The 23,466-nt window shown below is 42.2% G+C and overlaps 1 protein-coding gene across 1 annotated transcript in view; it reads right to left on the reverse strand.

Moving 5' to 3' along the window:
* Positions 1-17,084, reverse strand: part of rtn4r (reticulon 4 receptor) — a gene marked incomplete at its 3' end in the record, with an annotated part of 47,472 nt that extends 30,388 nt beyond the window's left edge. The window contains exon 1 of the mRNA XM_083979203.1: positions 16,894-17,084. Coding sequence (XP_083835329.1) covers positions 16,894-16,915 — 22 coding nt within the window. The 5' untranslated portion in view covers positions 16,916-17,084. The remainder of the gene's footprint in view (positions 1-16,893) is intronic.
* Positions 17,085-23,466: the final 6,382 nt, after the last annotated feature.

The following is a 23,466-nucleotide window of genomic DNA, read 5'->3' on the forward strand; positions in this document are numbered from 1 at the left end:
CAAGTTTTTTTGAGATGCAAACGCGCGGCAGGCGAAGAAACTTTCAAAGAGACGCCAGGCCGATGAAAAATATACGGCGCCGGGGTGACAGAGAGAGACGGGGTTTTGTCTTTCAGTCACAGCACCAGATGTATGTTTTGTTGTGTGCTGCCAGTCAATCCAGAACAAAGCGTATCCATCTCCCTGCTGATCTAAACGGGCTATAGGAAGCCAGTATTGACTCATATGGACTTTTTTTTTCTATAAACCCCCCTATTTGGTATTCAGGACGAGCTGCACTTGGCTTGACTCTTTCTAATTTCCACACCACATTTGGGAGGCAGCGTTGCCTCATCAGAGGCTCATTTTTTTTAACAAACTGAGCAGGGGAACAGCTGCAAGTCTGGAGTTTTTGTTGCCGACATGGAAAACAGTCATTAAGGCAGTTACTTGTGGCGTGTTTGTGTGGTGCCCCATTTTGCGTGGCAGTGAAATCGCATTGTCACCTGGGAATCCGGCAAATTCACTGAAACCTGCTCACCCCGGTAAATATTGAAATTCACTGTTATTAAAGTGTTATTAGGTTTAATTCCTGTAGAAATCACCCACCATTTAAATAACAATTTCTCTAAACAAGCAGGTAAATAACAATACGGCTCAGAGTGTCCCGTTTTGCATGGCTCAAATTTCTTGCACATCTTATCTCATTCCAGCTGAATGTTAATGAACCTGACGGCACCGTGACTGAATTATTAAACCTGCAACTGGCTTGTACCATTCAAAAGATGTGTGTCACTTGTTTTCCCCCATAATCACTCAGGATTTATAAGGGTCTATCAGCATTTGACATCTGCGTGTGTGTGATTTATTATGGATTCACCTGATTTGGTTTAATGCAATCAAATAGACAGGAGCAGAATAAATTAGTGGTAAAACATGACCTGACGATGAGAGATGTTGTCTTTCATATACATCAGTGTCATCTTCCTTTCTTTTTCCCCCCACTCTTCCTTCGCTCCTTTCTTTGTGTCTCTGATATTTTAGGTTCATTTCAGTCGCATTGCATTTTAATTTGGGCTGGCATCCTTGAAATTAAAGGAAGATAAAAGGGAAACTGGCGCTATGTTAATATCTCTTTGAAGATGGAGTCAATCTGGCAACAGAATGCCTAGCCCTTATTTTCCCTTCCCGTTCCCTTCTTCCTGTATTGAGCACAGTGGATAAGAGATAACTGCAGACTCAGCTTAGCAACAGCTTACCTTAGGTGGAGGAACTCTTAAAGCCCTCCGCTTTCATCCTGCTCCTTTTGGCAGGAATCGGGCTTTTGTTTTGCCTTTTTTTTCATCTACATCTGGACACTGAATATTTATCTATGTAATTTCTGCTTATTCCGACATCCTTCCCTGCTGAGAGACACAGGCTGCACCTGTCTGGCTGGATGTTCAAAGGTATAGATTAACCTCCACCACAGTTTACATTGTGGTGTGTAATATCAAGTAAGGGGGGTAAGTAAAAACACTTTCTGCTCACGGGCTGCAGGCTGTTGTCGACCGCTGTTTCTGGAATAATGGCTGCACAGTAATAACGCCTTCGTGTGTGCAGTCACAGCCATTATGCGAGTCCTTCATGCATTTAACCTGCATAATCCTCCATTAGCATTGCAGATAATGAAAACGTTATAAAGTAGAAACAACCTGGTGGATTGTGGTGCAAAACTCAGTTAATCGGCAGACAGTTTTATGTAAATTCTGATGATGCAACCTATCATTTTCCCACCAAGAGTTACTCTTGAGGGGCTGCTCCAAAAGCACAGCAGAGTTTCAACAAATGCTACGTCTGTACTGCTTCCTATCGACTTCCTCAAATGTCTAATTCTGCTGCTTTTCTAAACCTGATACCTGCTGCAGGTTCTGTATTTCTATCTAAACATGCTCTCTGTAAATAAAGTAAGAAATGCTGCACAAATCCAAGTGCGTTGACTTTGATTTCTCTGCTTCTTCTAATGCTTTGCTCTCATTCAGTTTGTGCATCTCTTTGTTTCATTATACAGACATGGATTTTTTTTCTTTTTTTCCCGATCCTCGAGGGTGGTTTTTCCACTAAAAAAGTGTGAAGTGTGAGAAGCAATTCGCCCGAGTTTTGATGACACCCATATCAGCACTCTGCACCCAAGCCTCCATCTTGTCTTGTGTGAGAGCAAGGCGAACATGTCACGCTGCGACGTTAATACCCAGTTAATTACTCTCATCTTGACCTGCCGGTAAAATGAGCCCGGCTGCCACTGCCGCCCATGTTTCTGTTATCGGTGCAAAAAATGCATTAGCGTGCGTGCCCCCTTTAATGGCTTTAATTAGTCGTGAACGGAGCCGATTCTCCTGTTAAGTGGATGAGGATTCGATACTGTAATACAGTCTCAATATGCTCTAACTCTATCTCAATGAGAAGGAGGCGCACAGGAGGATAGTTTGCACAGCAATGACAAAGGGCGGGCTGGATGAACCCATTCAGTAATAAAAGAGGGTATCACACACTCTCCTGAGCTAAATCAGACAGCACTCACTCTCTCACTCTGATATGAAAAGGACATAATTAGAGCGCTGCTGTAGCGACACAGGAATCCTTATACAGGAGTTGTTTCAATGTCAGTTACATAATGTTGAAAGAAAGTTTCCGCCGGAGCAGATGAAACATCGTCAAGGTCTAACTCTACAGTCTGCGCATGGAAAGGAAGTCATCTTCCTATCATAATAAAGTCAACATATCCGGAGAGTGAGTGTGAAGAAATCAACAGCAAAAACTAGTGGGGGAAATAAAACAACAAATGCTTCAATAAGCCTCCGTCTGACATGATATCACCAACACAAACACGTCACTGTTATTTCACTTTTAGTTGACAATGTTTGCCCAATAAACGCTTCCTCAATAAAACGAAAAAAGAAACCCTGCAGAATCCGTAAATGAGGCCACTTTGAGGAAGAGAGGCCCATAAAGCCCGTGTCAGTAAACCATATCTGCTTTCATCCGCTCCTCTGCAATAAACTTTCCAGTCTCTAGTCTCTCCATTTGCTGAGTAATGCCTTGGCTGGCATCGGTGAAAGGGGGCAGAGCTGCTCACTCTGGAAGAAGCTAATGGCTGTTTATGGTTTCTAATGCATGATGCTATATACAGTAGGTTTTTTTTTTTTTTTTTCGAAATAACAGGTCTCTATTACGACATGTGCTGGATGGAGCCTGCTGACAGGAAGTACTGTGACACCATAAGTGACCTCCCAGAGTGTCTGAATGTATTTATCTTAACCCATTAACCAGCGGTCGTTAATGGAACAATGCTTCTACATGAAATCTGGCAACCTGAGACAACGCTGGTCAATCAGAAGCTCTTAAAACCTCTTCGATCAAGGAGGAGGAATCGAGAGGCTCCTCCATCACAGCAGCTGGTTTCAACTGGAATATAACAGGGTGTACTGTACTGTGGGTTTGTATGTGCGGGGACAGAATTGTCCTCACCAAAATTTGGAGTGAAGTGGTTCACACCATGTTTGGGACAAAATAATCCCCCTCCTCCCAGAGGCTACGTCTCCAAGACAACCAATTTAGCCATGCTAGCACCTGACTGGCCGAAGGGGACATGAAGCCCAGAGTGGATCGGTGTACTGACAACGCCGGGTTATCAGCGCTGTCAGTCCGGACCTCAAGCATGGATGAAAGTGGAGCATTTTTCCCTGCTGCCTGAACTGCAAAGCACAAATACACAACTTCCTTTTGCCCACACCAACATGTTTGGTACTTTGAAGATATCACGGAAGGAGCTTAAACTAACTTAAACGGAAATGTTGTGTGTGACCTAACGTCACCGGCTTTACATTATTACAGTAGATTGTTAATACAGACGCATCACTGGATTAGCAGCAGCCCTTTACCATTCTGTCTTTTCTTTAAACAAGTAAAAATAATTGCCCTAAAGTTCCTTCTCTTTTAGTCTTTGATCTGTTATTGTGTGTTGCTTTTACAGGGTATCCGCGGGGTCTTGAAAAGTATTAAAAGGTGATAAATCAATTTTGGGGAAATTAAGACCCTTAAAAAGTATTAAAACGTTTTTACATGACTTTATAAAGTCTTACATTTTGAAGGTATTTTTTCTGAATTAGCTGTCCAAGAGTTTGAGTCCTAAAAACATTGTGAAAGTGTGTGAATTTATTTATTTTATTAAAAAACAAAGATGAACCGGTACAGAAAAAAGAAAAGAAGATTGTTGTTTTGGTTTTTTTTAGAGTGAAGCAATGTTTTTTTTTGTTTTTTTTTATTATAAACTTTGCCTTTTATTTATTATCCTAGCCTATTTTGAATACTGTTGTATCATAGTGGTCTATAGTCTTTATCACAAACTAGAACTGTTAAGTTAAAAGTGTCATTGATGTAAATACGTAGTTACAGCTTGAAGTGGCGGTGAGGTATTGAAAAATATTGAGAAGGTCTTGAAAAAGTCTTAAAAAGGTATTAGAATTAACTTCAAGATTCCTGTATATACCCTGTTTTATTTAAACGTAAATCTTACATGTTAATAAACCGTTTGCTTCCAAGAGGTGTGTTGTGTTTCCAATGGCAGATCAATCCAAAGATCAATCCTACACCATTAATATCTTGACAACATATTGTACCAGCTCTTTAGAGACAATGTCGATTTTTCAAGATAAGAATTAAGAAGAAGAAGAATTCAAAGCATTTTGAAATGTGGAATAAATTTTAAGCATCTAAACCATGTCTCTGCTGTCAGTGTTCAACCTTCAGAATAAGAAACGACTGAAAACAGTTGTTGAGGTCTTTGAACCTGGGTATCAGCGACTTTGTTTGTGGAAGGACAAAAATATGTCTTCAGCTGTATTTTATTGTGATGAGAATATCTCAAACATTTCCACCGCATGCAAGTACAGTGTGTGCAGCCTCACTGGGAAAAAAAACATAATTGCATTCCCTTGACATTTCTATATTTCAAAAGAAAACATGGAGATATTCTGCTTTTAATTCTGCTTGTAGCATGATCTTTTCTAATGGATTCCTACATTTAATAAAAGGACAATTAAAGTGAATGGTGTATTTAACTTTAGGCTATATATTGAACAATACATCCACAGTGATGACTGTGATGCGTCCCTCCATGTGTGCTCCCATTTATTTAATCTATTTTACTTTTTCATTTTTAATCTTTATTCTTATGTTGGTTCCTTGAATACCTCAACAAATGTATGTCAGAGGCTTCTCTTTATAGTTTCTATTTATATACAGCAAGGTTTTTTTCCGTTTTTTTCTTAGTACATGAATAAAATACCTGAATCTGAATCAGCTTCAAAACTCTGAGGTGCTTCCTTGTGAACTGGATGGTTGCTGGTGTAATTGATTTCAACAGCACCTCTTGTAGACTACATAGGCTACCGTACCACTGGTGGTTTGCAAAAGAAAAGGACTGCATTTAGGGTTTCACCTCCTTTCCTTCATTTAATCTTCATTAATTTATGAGTGAAAGCCCCAGAAAATCAAGATTGTTAATGAGATAAACACTGCGTGAGATTACAGATCATTCATCAGTTGTCTCAGAAAGGCATTTTATGGTACGCTGGGCTGTTGACAATAGATTTATTGACTTACGAGAGGAGAGCGCCGTGTCCTCGCTACAGTAGAAAACCCTCTGTGTGATTTCTGAACTGCTGATCAGATTCTGCAGAGTTTTTAGCCCTAATTTCGGCGTCATGCTGGAGTAGGCAACAATAAGCAAGGAGGGAAGAGCTGGAGAGGCTCAGGTGTCTTTCGCTTGGAGGGGAAGGTTTACCTATTTCATGGCTCTTTCTCCGGAGTTAACTGTGGGAGATGGGGATGTTACATTACACTCACCCCCTCCTGAAAATCAGACCCGCCTCTTAAACCTTGTGTGAGTCAGCAAGCAGCGGGAGGGTGGTAGTGAAGGTGTGAGGGAGAGGTGAGGGGAGGGGAGTGGGGTTCTAGCAGCCAGCAAAAATGTGTGTGTTTGTGTGTGTGCATGCATGTCTGGCTCATCCCGCTGAAGTGTGTATGAGCTGAGAAAAAAAAGTGGAGGAAGAGCACACACACACTCTCTCTCTCTCTCCTGTCTCATATTTCTCTGCGGTGTAATGTGCCGCCTATTCATGCGATGCCTTTTAAAGGCATGGTGGGAATCGCTTCACAGTCAGGCATACGAAACTCAATATGCTAATGCCTTCCAAGGGAGCGATGGAGGGGGGGGAGAAAACATAACCTGTCAATTACCCGCAGCAAAAACCACGGAAAGATTTATTGAAAACCACCAGAAATTTCTACAAGACAAAAGAGCTGAAACGTGCAATGGATCAAAAACACAAAAGCCACAAGTCGTTTGACTGATTAGAAAATCATGTCAGCAAAATTAACCTCCTCTGACTTAATGCCATCAAGTTGAACTCCATCATCGCTTAAAAAAAAGGGAAAAAAGGGGGAAGCATACGGCGTGCACCTGTATGCAATTAATTCTTAAAAATCCCAGGTGGATATTTGGCTGCTTTGATTTACGCAAACAGAGAAAAAGCTTCATCTGTCAAAACTCTTTATCCCAACAAGTGTAGCACGGTGTGTAGCTACAGTATTTCTGATGAGAGATGGAAGGAGGAGTAAAAAAAACCACAGATACACTTTGCATCTGGAAGGCACCACTGTAATCTGCCTGCTTCTTTCCGGTGGCGGCAAAATTGTCACCCCCGTGTGAGTGTCTGTTGGCTGAGGACCCGGCGCTGGCACAGCGGGACCATCAGAACTGGTATCAGACTATTTCGTTTCTCACACAGACATCATCAAGACCTCCTCAGCGTAATTTGTTTACAGCTCGGAGATGGAGTGTTGGCAGTGCTCATCTTCCTCACTGGAATAATTGCTGTGATGACAGGCTTTGCCGGGAACACGTACAGGCATGTGAAAACAAGCACTATTTCTGATTTTCTGCAGGTTTCGGAAACCGAGCCAATTTGGTTTTGTCCACGGCCGACGACATACACCCAAGTGCAATCTTTTTTTTCAGTCATCATCAGATCATGTTCAACCTTTGTGCGCTTCAATTCCTGAATGTCAAAGGGATTCAATGGGATTTTTTTTTTTTTTTTTTTAACCGAGGTCTTCCACCTGCTCTAATGTGCTGAGAGCTGTGTCGAAATGCTGCACTGCAGGAGCTACTTGCTGTTGCTTCAATCCTGCACTGTGCCCAGATATAGTCATCCACCATATTTTCAGATGGGTACATTTCCATTCAGAGACTCTACCACTGATTGATGTAGCATATTAGGAAGTGAAAAAAGACACATCTCTGTTTGCTTTGCTGAACACCCACTGTAAATCTTTCTTGGGAAAAATCATCAAGGGAACAGGAAGTGATGCATTTTGTGAGTCTAGCAGCGGCGCTGATGGGAATATAGAACAAAAACAGGGCAGTTATCATGATCACTTATTTGCCACCATATGGCTGAGGCAGACAAGGGTCGTTACACGCTACTGAAAGTGATGCTTTAAAAAATAAAGGGCAAAGATTAAGATGTCAAATCGCCCGTTAAGATACAGAAACATTAGAAAAGCCGAGCCGAAATAAGGGGAAAGCTATAAGCCGTCGTGCTGTACTCAGAGGTTCATGACCTGAGCTGCGGATGCTGTGACAGACCCGGATGACATTGTGGTTCATGAGAAGTTAAACCCAACGGTTGACATATGGTCCAGCGTTCCATGTGAACCTCATCAGAGAGGGGAAAATCCATGTCGGGCACTCGCCCCGCTATAACCACGGGATCCGTGCCCACCCCGCCTTCCACCACCTCCATCATCATCCCTCCCTCTATCTTCCCATCCCTCCCCTGCTGCTTCCCCTGAGCCAGCAGATTACAGATATCATTATAATGGACGTCCTGGCAGGCTAGCTGCGGTCACATTTAATTTGCCGTGGTCTGATATCTACACAAGATAATCAGCATTTACACCTGAGAGTGAAGACAGAAAGATGAGCGACAGTGTGTGTCTGTGGTTGAGACAGTGATAGAATTAGAAGGGAGCGAGCAACACGTTGTGAAAGGACTAAGAGAAAGCAAGAGTGAAGGGAAGATTGTAAAGAATCAGAGGGGATATGTATTCAGACACACACAATCCACAGGGACAAAAGGAGAGGACCAATGAAGCACACTTGTCAGATTTGCATTTTAATAAGAATAACCTACTTTGGGCCCCTGAGATGACTGAGAGCAAAACCTGATTCGCATGGACATCCCTGAGCACAGATGTTACATTTTAGCTTGGAAAGACATGCATTTCCTTCATTCAGTATTTCACTTTGCAGGCAAGGCAGCATTGTCCAATTACATGCAAATCACCGATGGTGTTCTTTTAAAAGTGAAGGTTGTAGGGCACTCTGATTGTAGCAGACAAGTGGGATCGCCATTGATTCCACTTTTTATGCTCGTGGGTATGTTTAGAAAGTCTTACTTGCCTTCTGCAGCAGTTACAGGATTATGCATTTCCTGCCCGACAAATCCTTTTACCCCTACCTGCAATTGAGGATATCGATTTGTGTATGGAAAGGAAGTTGTGTCCCCCCACCTGAAATTTTTGGAATTCTTGTATGGGGTCACCAGAACGGGTATATATGATATACGTTAAGCACAAAGGGAACGAGCTTTCACATCTACAACAGATCAATTTCACCTGAGCCGCGGAGTGACGACCCATTTCCTTTGAAGGGCTCCCCATACATATTTCAGCTGTGAACTACCAGCCGAGCTCACAAGGAGCGACACATCACTGTTGTGGATGTATGGCAATGTGACTGTACCAAAATGCAATTTGTCACCGACTTTGTGAAAGGCTTTGTTCCTCCTCTGTCTGATGGAAATACGACACAATGTAAGATAGGAGTGGCTGTCTGTCTATAAATCTATCTATCTATCTATCTATCTATCTATCTATCTATCTATCTATCTATCTATCTATCTATCTATCTATCTATCTATCTATCTATCTATCTATCTATCTATCTATCTATCTATCTATCTATCTAGTTTCCTAGTTTTTAAAGGTCCCATATCTTCTTTAAGTTTCAATAGATGGCGATATGTGTGAGCCAATTAGAAGACAGAATCAGAGACCGTCCTCTGATTGGCTGACTGTTTTCTAGCTATCAAACAAAAATAAGTCATATTTCATGTCAACATTCAGAGAAACCAAATTGACCACAGCTGGTCGAGTTGTGGGTGTGGCCAAGAGTGTTATTTTGTTGTCATTTCAGACAGTTGTGACATCACAAAGTTACAGAAGTCCTAAATTACTTATTTTAAGGCTCAGTGCCTGGACACAGTCTGTCTACAGAACTGCTGTATGAATATAAAACCCAGACCCTTGTTTTTATATAATCAAACAAGACATGTAAATCTTATTTTTATGCAATATGGAAATTTTAAGTCAATTTTACAATGGAGTTGAGTTGGTGCTGCTTTAAAGATGGATACATACAATGGTAATTCAGCATGCTATTCAGCATCTACTCTTTAGTTTGGGTAGCCTTTCTTTGGGTGAGGTTAAAGTGTTCCTTACTGTATCATCTCAAGGTCTCAAGGCTTTTTCCCCCCTCTCACCCCATACTGCAGAACCACCTTTAGAAAGCCTGCTAAAATATTCAACATATACTAGTTGTCCTTCACATGGAAAAAAAAATGGCATAGCAGCAGCTATTTATGCAAGTCACAGAGTCCTTCTGAAGTGTTCCTTCAGAACTTCGCCTTCAGTGAAGATGTATAACAAGAAATATAGGATCCAACAACATATACTGTATATAGTACAGAAAGGTGACCCCCCCCCCCCTTTCTGTGGCTTAAGTGTCTCAACATCAGTGAAACCAGGGATTGAGCAAGATGGCGCATCAAAACACCAAATCCCATCTGCCGCGTTTGCAAACTAATCACAACAACGGACAGACACACACAAGATGATCAGAGGGATTGGTAGGGAGTCCATTTTGCGTCACTATCACTAATGAGATCGACGCTGCTAAAAATACCACAGAATATTTATGCATCCGTGGGGAAAAATATGGGAGATTCTTCCTCTTCTTCAGGATTTCCTCCCTCTGAAGAACTCGGTTAAATATTTGACATTGTCCTGCTGTTGAACGCACAGCAGCTGAAACAGACCTCAAATCAGGTTACATATCAGAATAATGTGGCTCTTCAGTGTTTATTGATGCCATCTTAGCTATCATCAGGTTCTCTGTTGCACTACATTTACAAACAGGAATTTTTGCACTACATTCTGTATGTGCTATAGACAACTAGATCTTTTTTTATATCTTTAAAATCACACTCCAAGTATGACTTCTATGGCTTTGATTCTCTGAATCTGCACTGATGCTAAAATTCTAAAACCATGAAGTATAAGTGTAGATGTCTGGAAGTCTAGGTTCTATATCAATATTGTTAAAAGTATCAAATGCTCAGTTTAGGATGAAAAGCCTGTCTTCAGAGATTGAGCCTTAAAACAAGGTGTCCAGACTTTTGTAACTTTGTGATGACACAACAAAGTACCATACATTAAGCCCGGACCATACACATCCATTAACCAGCCTTGTAGGATTTTACCTGACTTTTTTGTCTAATCACAATGTCTGATCCTGCACAAACGTGTTTTTACTAGAGCTCTACAGAGTCCAGAGAAGTTAAGAGTTAAAAGAAACCAACAGCTTCTGAGATGGTCAGCCTGCTGTGATGTACATGTATGAATAAAAAAAAGGACCTTACACCATATATCATACCAATCCAGTAAATAATAAAAGGTCTACACCCAAGCTCCATCTGTGTCTGAGTTCTGGTGTTTAACCCGCCTCCTTACGTGTGATCAGTGACATTGTACTTGTGCTCACGTCTTGGATCAGTCAGCCACTTTATCTCTCTGAGTGACACTACAGCCTGCGAGAAGAGGAGCCGAGCATAGGGTTGACTTATAAGGATGACAACGGCTCCATTCAGGCGTCTAATTTAAGAGCGGCTTCTGCTCTGTCTAATTAATAATTTACCAGGCCATCAGTCAGCCTCCCCATTGTGGTGTAATCAGCGTCATCAGTGTTCAGGCAGCTCGCTGCACACTCTTTCCGCATCTGCAACAGGATTAGAACAACCATGCAACTTTCATGGATACATGGACACAAAATTGGGCATCCTGATATATCAAGGACACAACAGAAACAGAAACAGCAACCGCAACAACCCCCATGCACCTCCGCTCCCTCCCCCTCGGACTGATAGATGACAGTGCAGCGAGATGGGCAGTGTGTTTGACAGATTAGCCGGCTCTGTATGAACATGTTAGGAGCTGTAGGCGTGTAATGTTATTGCCATGTTGAAGGAATCAACAGATGCAGATGCACTCCCCTGGGAGTGATGGGTGGGAGGTGGTAGTGGTGGTGGGTGGGGGTGTTCGTGTCACTCGCTGGCATGCATCACAACTCTTTAGTGAACATGCAGCTGCATTCAGTGTGCAACATTTTTAAAAGTTGGGCTTAGAGGCACATTTAAGGGTTTGCTCTGCTCTGTCATGTGTAGGCACCTTTAAGAGATTATGATACAGTGTCAGGGGATTTTTGTAAAAAGACATAAATAAATCCCCCCATAAAGACATCCCCCGCCTCGCTATACCATAAAGTTGCATAACAACAATTCATCTGGTCCTGATTCTTCCCCCGTATCCTCTTTAAGACAAGAACCAGCATTTTCTATCTTTATTTTTATTTTTTTATTTTAGGAGAAGAGTGTAGGGAGCAGGAATGGAAAAGGGGGTTAGCATCTACAGCATGTTTTCTGCTCGTTGTCCCTCCAAATATTCTGACAGTACAATAATAACCCACAAAGAGGATTAAGGACTGGTAATCTGGGGGAATGGTGTATTCCATTTCTACTGCTTTCTGTAATTTTTTTTTTGCCCCTTAGCTTCCTCTGTATAAACAAATAGAATTTTACTCGTTTATCCACTTAGTTCCTCTGTCTTGCTGATTAGCAGTGAAGGGCTGGGAGACTGGGATAACCTAGAGCGGATGGTTACAAGGATATCTGAGGCCAGCATGCCTGCCTATGTATCAGTGGGAATCTTTGTGTGTGTGTGTGTGAGTGTGTGTGCACATACTGTATAAACAAATGCAGTGCTACTTGAAGGGCGCGGCCAATTAAAAGAAGCCCCTGAAGGAGTGTGCTCATCAGGATGCAGTGAACACAGCAGATCCACTCTCAGATAGCCTACTGCAGTCTGTCACTGTAACTAAGGCATTAATACCGTCACAGCTCTGTAGCATAAAATATTGACATCTTCATCCTTTAAGAGTCTGAGCATTTAACAAGAAATGTGGATACAATGAGACCCCACAGTATCACATTTAGTGGGCTCCAAAATATTTTACTATTTTTTGTACTTCAGCTCTTGTTTCTTGTGTGTGTTGTGACTTATAATGATAATGGTTTAAAGGTCCCATATTGTATCAAGTAAGACTTTTGTGTGTTGTTTGATTATAAATCAGGTCTAGGGTCTATATAAATGCTGTGAAAGTATCAAAGCCTCAGTCCAAAAAGAAGTACACACAACCTGTATTCAGTCAGATGAGCCTTCAAAACAAATCATCAGGAGTTCTGTAACATTGTGATGTCACAACAAAGCAGCCATGCCTGAAGCCAAACCCACTCAGACCAACTATCTTTTCTTTTCTTTTTTTTCTGAGTGTTTGCCTGAAATCTGCAATATTTTTGATGGATTGCTAAGAAAACAGCCAGCCAATCAGAAGAGAGCCTCAGTGGCTCCACTCTTCTGATTGGTTCACTCTCTAGAGCTCCATAAAGATCCCTGAAGTACACTGGCATCCTTATATCAACACTTCAAATACAACGGTATATATTTAAAACCAACCAAATTAAAATAATTTTCCGATATAAAATTAAACAGTGTGATCAAAAGTCCATAAAAGGGGTAATTAGACTGTAAGAAAATGAAACTTTATGTTGATGATTTGCTGCAAAAAAAATGCACAACAATTTCAATAAGATTTTCCCGTGGGGGATTAATTAAGTATCCTGATTCAGATTTAATAATTACATAGAAAAGAAAAAAAATCAGCTCATTTGAATTTTTAAACAATAATGCTCGACAAATTTTTAAAAAATCTAGTTACACAGTTATACTGTGGATGTATTTAGAGTGCTTTTTGGGAAATGTTTTAAACACCATTACCCCACATATTACACAATCTGTTGCTAAGAAATTTTAACGATGAATCACGGTGAACGTGTAATTGGACAGAATGCTATTGACTTGTGGGAGACAAGACAAAAACAGATTCTGTTGTTATGGAACAAAAAAATGCATTGTCGTGCAGGTAGCACAAAGACAAATGTTACCAAGGCTGAATGCCTGCACTGCGCTGGACCACACTGAAGCTACATTAAACTATCTTTTTGTATCTCTCCTCATTGTCTGCTGATGCCAGTGGCTACCCACAACACATTGCTTTATGTGAAGCCATGCATAACTGAACTGCCAAGCAAAAACTTTTACAGTCAAATATTTTGAGCTCTGGATGACAGTGCTGACCCCCGCTGACCCTTCCCCACCCTCTACAAAAATCAAAACAGGCTGCGAGAACCCATCCGTGACCTTTATCGACCTCTGTTGGTGACCAGAAGGGATTGCAACATTATTAACCAAAATGTATCATCTTCCTCCTCCTGGTGCTGCGCAAATCTCTGGTGCTGATAATGAGGCTTATTAGTCTTCATAGTTGAAAGGTCTTGCTCAAAGCACCGTCCTCAATTGTCTAAGACTTGGGACCAAAAATAAATCTGTAAATGAGACTGGAGAGATGATGAGTCTGTTGAAATTAAGGCTGAATACTAGACATCTGTTCACCTGACAGAGTGAGCAATGAGTATGTTTTATTGACCAGCAACCAGCCCAGCTACAGATATATATGATTTCATGTTGTGCTATAAAGGATGTAAAAAATCTTAAACATTTTCCCTTGGATACCTCAGGAGAAGAGTGCTCATTGCTGACTTAAACAAACCTCGAAATTAGCTGACAAGAATGTAAATATCCCTCAATGCAGAGCTGCTAATTCATTTTTCTCCCAACCCTCTCTCATTTTGCTGCAGCTTTCATGCGGTTGACACTCTGACATGTGATGAAAGACACTGACTGGAGGACGCATGGGTGGCAAGTCTGACAAACAGCAGGCACGATAAGTTGCATAACCTTCACACTTCTCAATTTTGCATGCTCTCTTTCACTCTTTCCTTTCTTTCTTTCTTTCTTTCTTTCTTTCTTTCCCTTCACTGCCTCTCCCTTCCTCAGACCTCCCCATATACTCGCACAACAATACACCCACACACTCATTATCCCTCACATCCCTCCGTCTGCGCTTATATATACACACCCATACAAACACAAAGATGGATCAATTTCACATTCCCTTTCAGGATGCGGAAGATGCCATGTCTCATTGTCAGTTTATGGCATGATGTCTGATTCCACTAATGCTGCTATGCAAATCAGCTATTGTTGTTCTTTTTTTGTGTGCCAACTTCTTTTTTCCTTTATGACTTTATATTGTTATAAACAATTATCTCGCCACCTCAGATGCTGCATCTTGTAACCTATTTTTGAAAATAGGGCAGGAGTTTTTTTTTTTTTTTTGGCAGGGTACCGCCAAAACAATAACAAAGTTAACTAATTGAAAAAAAAAGCCCTCATTGTGTAGTGGTTTAAAACTCCCGAAGAGAAAGCATTCAGTTCCACCATAATGGTTTTATCCATTCATTTGGGCTTTATTGGCTTTGCTTGGCAGTATACAGGGAGCAACGGCACCCCCGAGCAACAGCTTTCCCACAGAGGCATTTGATCATATGCTGACTGGCTGAAAAAGAGTGTAAATTAAAGTCCCACCTCACTCTGACACTTTAAACACAAGACACGACAGGTCATATTTTCTCCGGCAAATCAGGAGCCTGAGAGATGGATACCAATTATAATTGCAGCGGAGGGAAAAAAAAAAAAAGAAGAAAAAATCAGACATAGGTGTGTGTCAGGAGCCTGGTGCTAAATCACACCAGCAGTTGGATGATGAAAACCTGCCTGTAGGGTCTGTGGGACCCAGAGCCATTCTGTGCCAATGAAGGGGTGTGCACTTGAATTTGCATCACTCTTTGACATATCAAAGAGAATGCACAAGTAGATGTGCCTCTTTGCATTTCACAACCAGGAAAATCAAAGTTACTCTGTAGGCCCACAATAATCTGCAGCTTTTCTTACCATAATCCTGCAGTTTTAGCCAAGTAATGAACAACGTGAGGAAGAGGGGAGCGAGTGCAGCATGTTGCATAAGGGCTGTGTGTGTGTGTGTATCCGTGTTTGTGTGTATGTGTGTGGGTGTGTGAATATGCCTTTGTCACCTCTCTGGGACCTTTTTTGGTGTATATACTGACCTTGTTGGGACCAGTTAGCCTCGAGGGGACCAGAGCCTGATCCTAATGAGGCAGGTTAAGGGCAAGGTGTGACTGGAGGTTAGGTTAAGGTTAGGGACAGACATGAAACGGTGGTTTGGAGGGGGTTAGATGTGAAGGGTGGGGGGTCGAGGGATTAGGGAGGTGCAAAACGGATGGATGTCAATGGCAATGTCCTAATAAAGATAGCTGCACGAACTTGAGTGTGTGCTGAGGCAGCGTGTGCAGGGGCGGGGTGGGGTGAGGTGATGAGAGCTTTCCACCAGCTCTTGATGGAATAAATTGGATGTTGCATACATGCACTTATCTAATCACGGTGCCGCTTATCAAGCACCAGACGCCATGTCCCTGTTATCCGCTCCGCACTGCTGATACAAAACACCAACATGTACAGATCAGGGCTGCAGGGAGGCAACACGCGCACTGACATGCCAGGTGCTTCCTCTCTTAGAGCCACCAATTAGGGCACGCTTGCGCGCGCTCGCAGTGCACACGCACGCACTCACACAGCCTAAGGCACAGCCTCCTCCCACCAAGAAATGAAAAAAAAACTCTTCACCCCTTTTTTTTAACCAGCGGGAATGGGAAGAGCAGCTCTGTCCTCATTAGAATAGCAAGTCCAAGTCAAGTCAGTGGAAGCTACAGGGCCCAATTTCCCCCGTAACTTCGGCGGCACCCTGAGTGGGACGATGCCACAAGAACAACAATTACAAGCCAAGGAGATGGAGAGTTAATCGGTACCGTTGGGCCGCCAAGCGGACCATCTGCAGACATCAAACGCTCAGCCCCCAGCCTCCAGACGGGCTGAAGCGGATGCCCGGGTTAAGTTCTGATATTACGCAGAGCATATTGACCAGCACAAACACTTCCATGGCCTCTCACGCACGCACGCACACACACACACACACACACACACACACACACACACACACACACGCAGAGGCACACAAAGAGAGAAAGAAAATGAGGGGTGGGCACACGCAAAATCTGCTCAGAATTATGACTCAATTAAGAGCCACTGAGTCAAGGTCGTTTACAGGCGCAATATCCATAACTGATCCTGACTCTGCTTGTTGGTCCGCTCCTGAATAATCTAAGAATACTTTGTTACTGAGCAGATTAGATGGAGGTCTTTGGCGCATATTGTCGGGCATGTACCAGTTTAACCAAATCCTGGAGGAGTCGGCAGAGTAACTCCAATTAGGACATGTGATTTATCTTTAGCTGTGTCTGTTCTCCACAGAGCACAGACTCTGCCCGATGTAGATTTTTTTTTTACTCTGCGCAGTAACCCCGCAGAATCCTCCTGTCTGCTTTATGTGAAAACTTTACAAATATGTCCTATTGTCTGGCGTCTATAGCCTATACTCACCATCAATTGTGACGGTCTTCATGATTTTGATGGGGGTGAAATCCAGTAGCTGTATAAATTCCAAGAGGAATGAATCCCAAGCGCGCGCGGACAGATAGGATATCCGCTGTTTATTGCAATTTGTGGGTAATTGCAAATCCACTGCACGGGTGGGAGACGGACAGCCTGAAGCAAACCCCGGCACCCTTCAAACTTTAGCCGTAGGTCTTCCCGAGTGGGGAGCCACGTCTCCGGCTGCACCCGAGCTCAGTCATTTGGACGAAGGGATTCAAAAAAAAAAAGAGAGAAGATAGTCAGCAATAAACATCCAAATTGGGATCAAGAAGAACTCGACTCGACACACCAGTCGACACCTCCCCACAGAAAAATATAGGACGCGCAAACAGCTCCGGAGAAGAGCTCAAAGTGTGAACGCAGAAAGTAGGAGAATCAACGACACGGGCGAAAAGCCAGGATTTGATCCATCTTTTGAAAATCGCTGCACATATCCAGTCCGATCACTTGCCCCCGCTGTATATTTCCCAAGTAACACAGAGGAAAAAGTGTGTGGTGGTGGATGCGCACGGATGTCGGCCGCACTGGTGCGCGTCAGTGTGCGTTTGCCACGGGGAGGTGGAAAGGGAGGGCGGGGCAGCGAGGTGCGTTTGGCGGAAAGGAGAGAGGGAGAGAGAGAGAAAAAGAGAGAGAGTTCAGAGATGAATGTTTTATGGCTCTCGATCACGCTGCAAGAAATATTCCTTTCAAATCTCAAAGTGGGATTTTTTTTCAAGGCGAAGCAAATTGTGTTTATTTATTTCCATGTGTCGCGGTTTCTGCCTGCACGGCTTCACGCGGCGGGATACCTGCGGTTATTTATAGAGCATCCCCGACACAAACAAAACAAAAACACGCCGAGGGGAGAGAAATCCGTCGTTTTTTTTTTTTACATAACTGATGGACTTTGAAGAGTGAAAGTGAGACTCCGCTGCTTCACCCAGACAGACATTTCTTGCAGCGCAGGGCTGCACTCTAATGAATGTTTTATGTGCAGGAGGGGTGGTGGGTTGGTGGAAGAGGTGGAGGTGGTGGTTGTGGGTGGGTAGGAAGGTGACGTGAGGCGAATCTATTTGGATCGGACACTACCAGGCACGCACATGCATACGAAAATATACCCCACACACACCACCACCACCACCACCACCCAACAAAAAGACAGGCGCAGAGCCAGGCCTGCTGGTGGGACCCGCGCTTCCTCCCGGGGAATGGACAATTTGGCCACTCTGATGTCGTAGGCGGAGTTGTTAAAAACACGGCAGGAATAACAGAAATCTCAGTTCTGCTTGGTTAACAGCGCAGACAGAGGAACAATCCCAAAGCCTCACACTAACACGAGACATGGGACTGTTATTAAAATGCTTCTCTTGACAGTTGTTCCCCCCTTTACATAATATGGCTTCTATTTGAAATGATCCATTAAACAACTTTGTATTTTAGCCTGATATTTGTATACCAGTAATATCATTCTTGCTGTAGTGTTTGTGTATCTTTAACATGTGGAAAAATCAAATCCCCTGCAATGATATAGCATTTCCTTGCAGAGATAACACTTAATTAAAAAAGTTATCAGACTATTGAGCAGCAAAGACACACTAAATGCAATGCCGACTGGACCGTGGAAAAATTTACTGTGGGGTCTGGTGGTCTGCAGCCACCCAGGAGGACCGGACTCACAGCAGCAGCAGCAGCAGCAGTGCATTAGTGTTTTTATCTCTAGGTGCCACACGCCCCCTACCGGCCAACGCGAGAATACATTTTCAGCACCATGGACAGAGACAGAGAGGCCTCATCTGTGGATGATGATTCCCCTGCTCGTCCTGAGAGACAAGCAAGGACTCATGCTGTATAGGGCTGTGTGGGTTTGTGAGCCCAGGCAGGGAAAAAAAACAAAGAAAAAACACAGTGGAGAACATGTTGTATGTATTTATTTATCTGAAATACTTCCATCTGTTGGCGTTAAATACATAATGAAATCCAAGAAAGTTTCCTCCTAATTCTTTCCCTTCGGTTAGAAAATAAAAGTTCAGCTGCTGCATAGCGACGCATACACACAGTACTCGCTTGTGTGTATTTTCAGGCACACTGGCACACGATCAAAATGCTTGCATTCATCACTATGTAGTCTGTACACTGAGACAGGAGGAGGGAAGGAGAAAAAAACAGCCATGAGATTACCATAGGGAGCAGGTGAATGAAAAACCACACAGCCAGGTGGGTGGCGTTGGTGGTGGCTGAGTGAAATGGAGGTAGGCTCCGTGCAGCAGGCTAATCCCGAGCTTACAACTATACCACCAATATTGAATCACACCATCAGTATGTGTCAGTGAGCCACTGGGCTGGTTGTTTGCTTACGGTGAAGGCCGGGCAGGGCCAGATGGCCAGTAGAGACACAGTCCAAAGCCGCCGCAGCAACCCGCTGAGAACGAGGTCACCCCGAGAGAAAAAAGGAAATGCTGTCACCTTTCGCAGTTGTCTCGGCCTCTCCTGCTTTATCCGAACGCATCCATGAGGACAAAACACATGTGTCGGCATAATCCTGTCATGCATGCTGCTTGTTTGTGTGTCCTGGAGTGCACTGTGAGCAGGAAAGCAACGTTTCCTGTTCTGTTGCTTCACAAAGAGAGAGAGAGAGGAAGAAAAATAATGATGAGCACTTATCACCGCTGCTAATAAGGGACAGCGTACTGTAGTATACATTTAAATGTTGTGTTTTCTTGCCAGACTGTTATATGGCTACCTCACAGAGAAAATGTATTATGCAACAACCCAGTTCTACAGACATGTTTACATAGAACTTTTTTTTTCTTTTCTTTTTTTAAATCCAAGTAGCAAGTAACTCCGCTTAAAACAGAACCATCATTAATCAGACAACAGCATGAGTTGCATATAAAAGGGATCTTAATTAAGTCACAGTGTACAGTGTTGACATGATCACAGAAATTGGCCACAACAAGGCATTCCCTGAGTGTAACCCTGCATGTCTAAATATATCGCCGGCTTGAAAAACACTCATTTGGCTCCACCGGTTAAGATGTCTCCCTGTGCCAGGAAGTGAAGGGTGTATGTAGCTGATTACTATACCTCCCCCAGCTCATTATACAACATGCCCACTCACTCCTGAGTCCTCCGCTCATTCCATTATAGTATATCACAATGATATGCGCCAGCAAGTGAAAAGGACACAGGTAAATTGTCATGGGAGCTTGGAGGCTGGAGGCCTTCCACAACGAGAGACTGTAAATTAACTAAGGGCGGATCATTGCCATGTGAATGGAAGGAGAGAGAGAGAGAGAGAGAAAAGGGGAGATTGGGGATCTTTAATTCATGACAGTAATGAAATGAGTCAAGCTGTTGAGTCTCAAAGGCAACAGATCCACAGGCTGAGGCTCTACTATTCTTTTCATCACAAGTCTGTCGGATCAAAAGGAGAACGAGGGCATAAATGACTTCCTTTGGTAATAGGAAAAGTTAGTAGTCCTACTGCCACAGGAGCTCCAGTATAGGACCAGTGTAAATTACACTATATGAACTTAAAGCTTAGTTCAGATTATGGAACAGAGAGGCAGAGTGTCAAACTCAAGGTTCATGTCATGTATAAGTCATGGTCATGTAGGTTCCTTCAGGCCACCCATCCATAAAGCATGTTCATTTTTTCATCTGATCTTTTTTAATGGCCTGCAAAGTTTCTAAATATTCAAGATTGATAATATATACATATATATGCTTGAATTTTATTAAAAAAGAAAGAAAATCAAGAAATCAATGAAAGAAAAAAAATGCAAATCCTCCTCAGGAGAGAAACCCCTGCTGGTTGGTTTGTGAAATATGATGATAGCTGGAACCATTTCAGAGCAATGCTGTTCTGTTGTTGTTGTTTTTTAACACTAATCGCTGGAGTAAGAACTATTTTTATTGGTCTTGTGACTCGGCAAAACATTAAGAAATTGTTGGATTGTTCCTGTAGGTCACATTTAATAAACAAACATGCATACAGACACAAACAAGTGGTATTAAAAATGCATCTGAAGGTACAAAGAAAAACGACAAAACACATTTAAAAACACCTTTTCACAGAGTAATTACACCAGTGGGGAGTGTTTTTGAAATTAATAGAACTGAGTTACTCTATAGGCATTTTACCAGACCCACTGAACTGTGTAAAACATAACAATTGAAAAAAATCCAATTTGAGAATGAAAGTGGTTATTATTAACTTAAACACAAAGTGGACTTTTTTTTTAATTTGATGAATGTGACAAAATACACCATTTTAAAAGTTTTAAAACCGTTTTAAAAGGTGAAGAAATAGTTATTTGTCTAATATGCATGCATTATGCATTACATTTGCCAAGTATGTGCAGAATCATATCTTACAGTAATTTACATTTCTTTTTAACTTTCAAAACTACTGTCAACCATATACACAGCAGTTATATATATACCATGATTACACCCACCCACAGCCTCTGGGAGCCCAAAAAGATGTAATTCTCTCGAAATAAATGTTTTAAATTGTACTTTATAATAATAATAATACATTTTATAATGCACTTTATTTGAAAGCAAATCTCAAAGTGCTACAGGAAAAAAGAGCATAAAAAAGGGGGATAAACGCACAAGTAAAATGTTAAATGCATTTAAAAAACACTTAGCCATCGGCTAGAGTTAAAAAGGTAACTTCAATCACTATAGAATTAAGAAATATCATTAAGTAGCAAGGTGAAAAAAAACATTAAGTATGTTTTCCAGCTGTTAAAGAATGTGCAGGAGACCAAACAGAGCATTAAGTTGAAGATGCATTAACGACAAGAAGCATTTTTTAGTCTCCTGTTTAAGATATAAACACATCAGAATTGACGCTTAATGGATGGAGCGGCGAGCAATGGAATACAGCGTCTGTTAGGATGCTGCTCATCGGGGGCAAAAATTACCTGAACGCAAAACAACACAAAAGATAAAGCTACAAAGGCAAGTCTGTGTCTGGTAAGTGAGGATATATAAAAAAAGAGAAAAAAAATTACATCTGCACTTCCTCCAGCTGCAAAGAACACATCGGCCTGATGGTACCCCTATAAAGTCAGTGAGCACATACAAGCTAACTATCCATCCATGCTAATAGAGCATATTTAAACTAATGTTTTACGTTCTGGTTGTATATGTGGGTAACTATCCAATGAAAACAAGGTTAAAGCGTATTTTCCACCTGGATGTGGGACGTTAAGGGCATGTGCTGAACACCAACAGTGAAATTAGCTGTAATTAGCTTTATTATTACTGCTACCTAATTCTGTCTTTTGTGCGTATAGTTTCGCAGCGTTAAGTGAAACACTTTGAGAATATGGCCAATTCTCCGATCGTCACACTGATAAGACGGCTTTGAATTGAAATTGCCCCCGAGGACCAGAATCCAATCAGAGAGATGCATTCCCTCACAAGTGCCGTTACTCTCTGAACCATCCATTTCTTATTTTTGTTTTCTGTTTTTTCTCTCTCTCTCTCTCCGTCTTTCTTTTCCCTTCCTTTTCTTGCCAAAGTTCCAGGACAAAGAGTTCGCTCTGCTCTCCCTGCTCTTGCTCATTAGGCCTTGGAGTCAGATATTAATTCTGGCCTGGGTGAAAACCCTGTTGCCATTAAGATCGGGTGACAGCTCATTTTCCTTGGTGGCCTGCAGAAGACAATAGCAGTGATGGAATTGTTTTTTCCAGTCTGTAACCTCATTAACTCATTGGAATAAAGACAATGTGAAGTTGTTTGCATTAAGATGTAATTATGCTGATTCACTCACTTTTCCCCCTCTCTCGCTCACTCTCTTTTCTCTTTCTATTTGCCATTTTAATTAGATTCTCCTCAACTCACACAGCGACGACGTGGAGCTGCTTTTGACTCATGACTAAAGCGCCCACCCACCCATCACTTCCTGTATGGATTTGAGCGTCATATGTGAGCAGAGAGCAAAAAGAGGGAGAGGGAGAGAGAGAGAGAGGAAAAGGTGGACGGTAATAAAGCGCCACATGCAAACATACGTCTTCACTAGTCATATATTACCTGGCTTGACAAGGCTACGTTTCTTGAGACTGTCAGTGGGTCGGAAAGGACAAGTATGTGGAAATTTATTCTCCTGCAATTTCACGTGCTCGGTGGGCTGACCTTGATTTTTTTCTTTCCTACTTTCTTTTCAAGTGAGAGCTACAGAGGGGAAAAAAGAGAAAGATAGAGAGACAGAGGGAGAGAGAGAGTGATGCTTGGATGAACACAGGCTTTGTGCATCTGTCTCATGTGGATTTGACTCGGTCTTGTCCACTGGGTGATAGGGGTTACAGATAGCAGGCGTCAGCCAGGACTTCTTCCTGCTGCATTTTACACTCCGCAGCAGTGTCACCATTCAAAATGTCCCCACGGGGGAAATGGGAACTTGTCAACAATTAACAAAATGCCCAATTTACCTCAGAGTTAATTCAAGTAATTTAGGGGACATCTTGGCTGATTGAGATATATGTGTTTGTATCTAAATGGTCCTCTCATTACCCAGAGCAAAAA

The sequence above is a fragment of the Trachurus trachurus genome (assembly GCF_905171665.1).
Source record: "Trachurus trachurus genome assembly, chromosome: 9".
Classification (NCBI taxonomy): domain Eukaryota; kingdom Metazoa; phylum Chordata; class Actinopteri; order Carangiformes; family Carangidae; genus Trachurus; species Trachurus trachurus.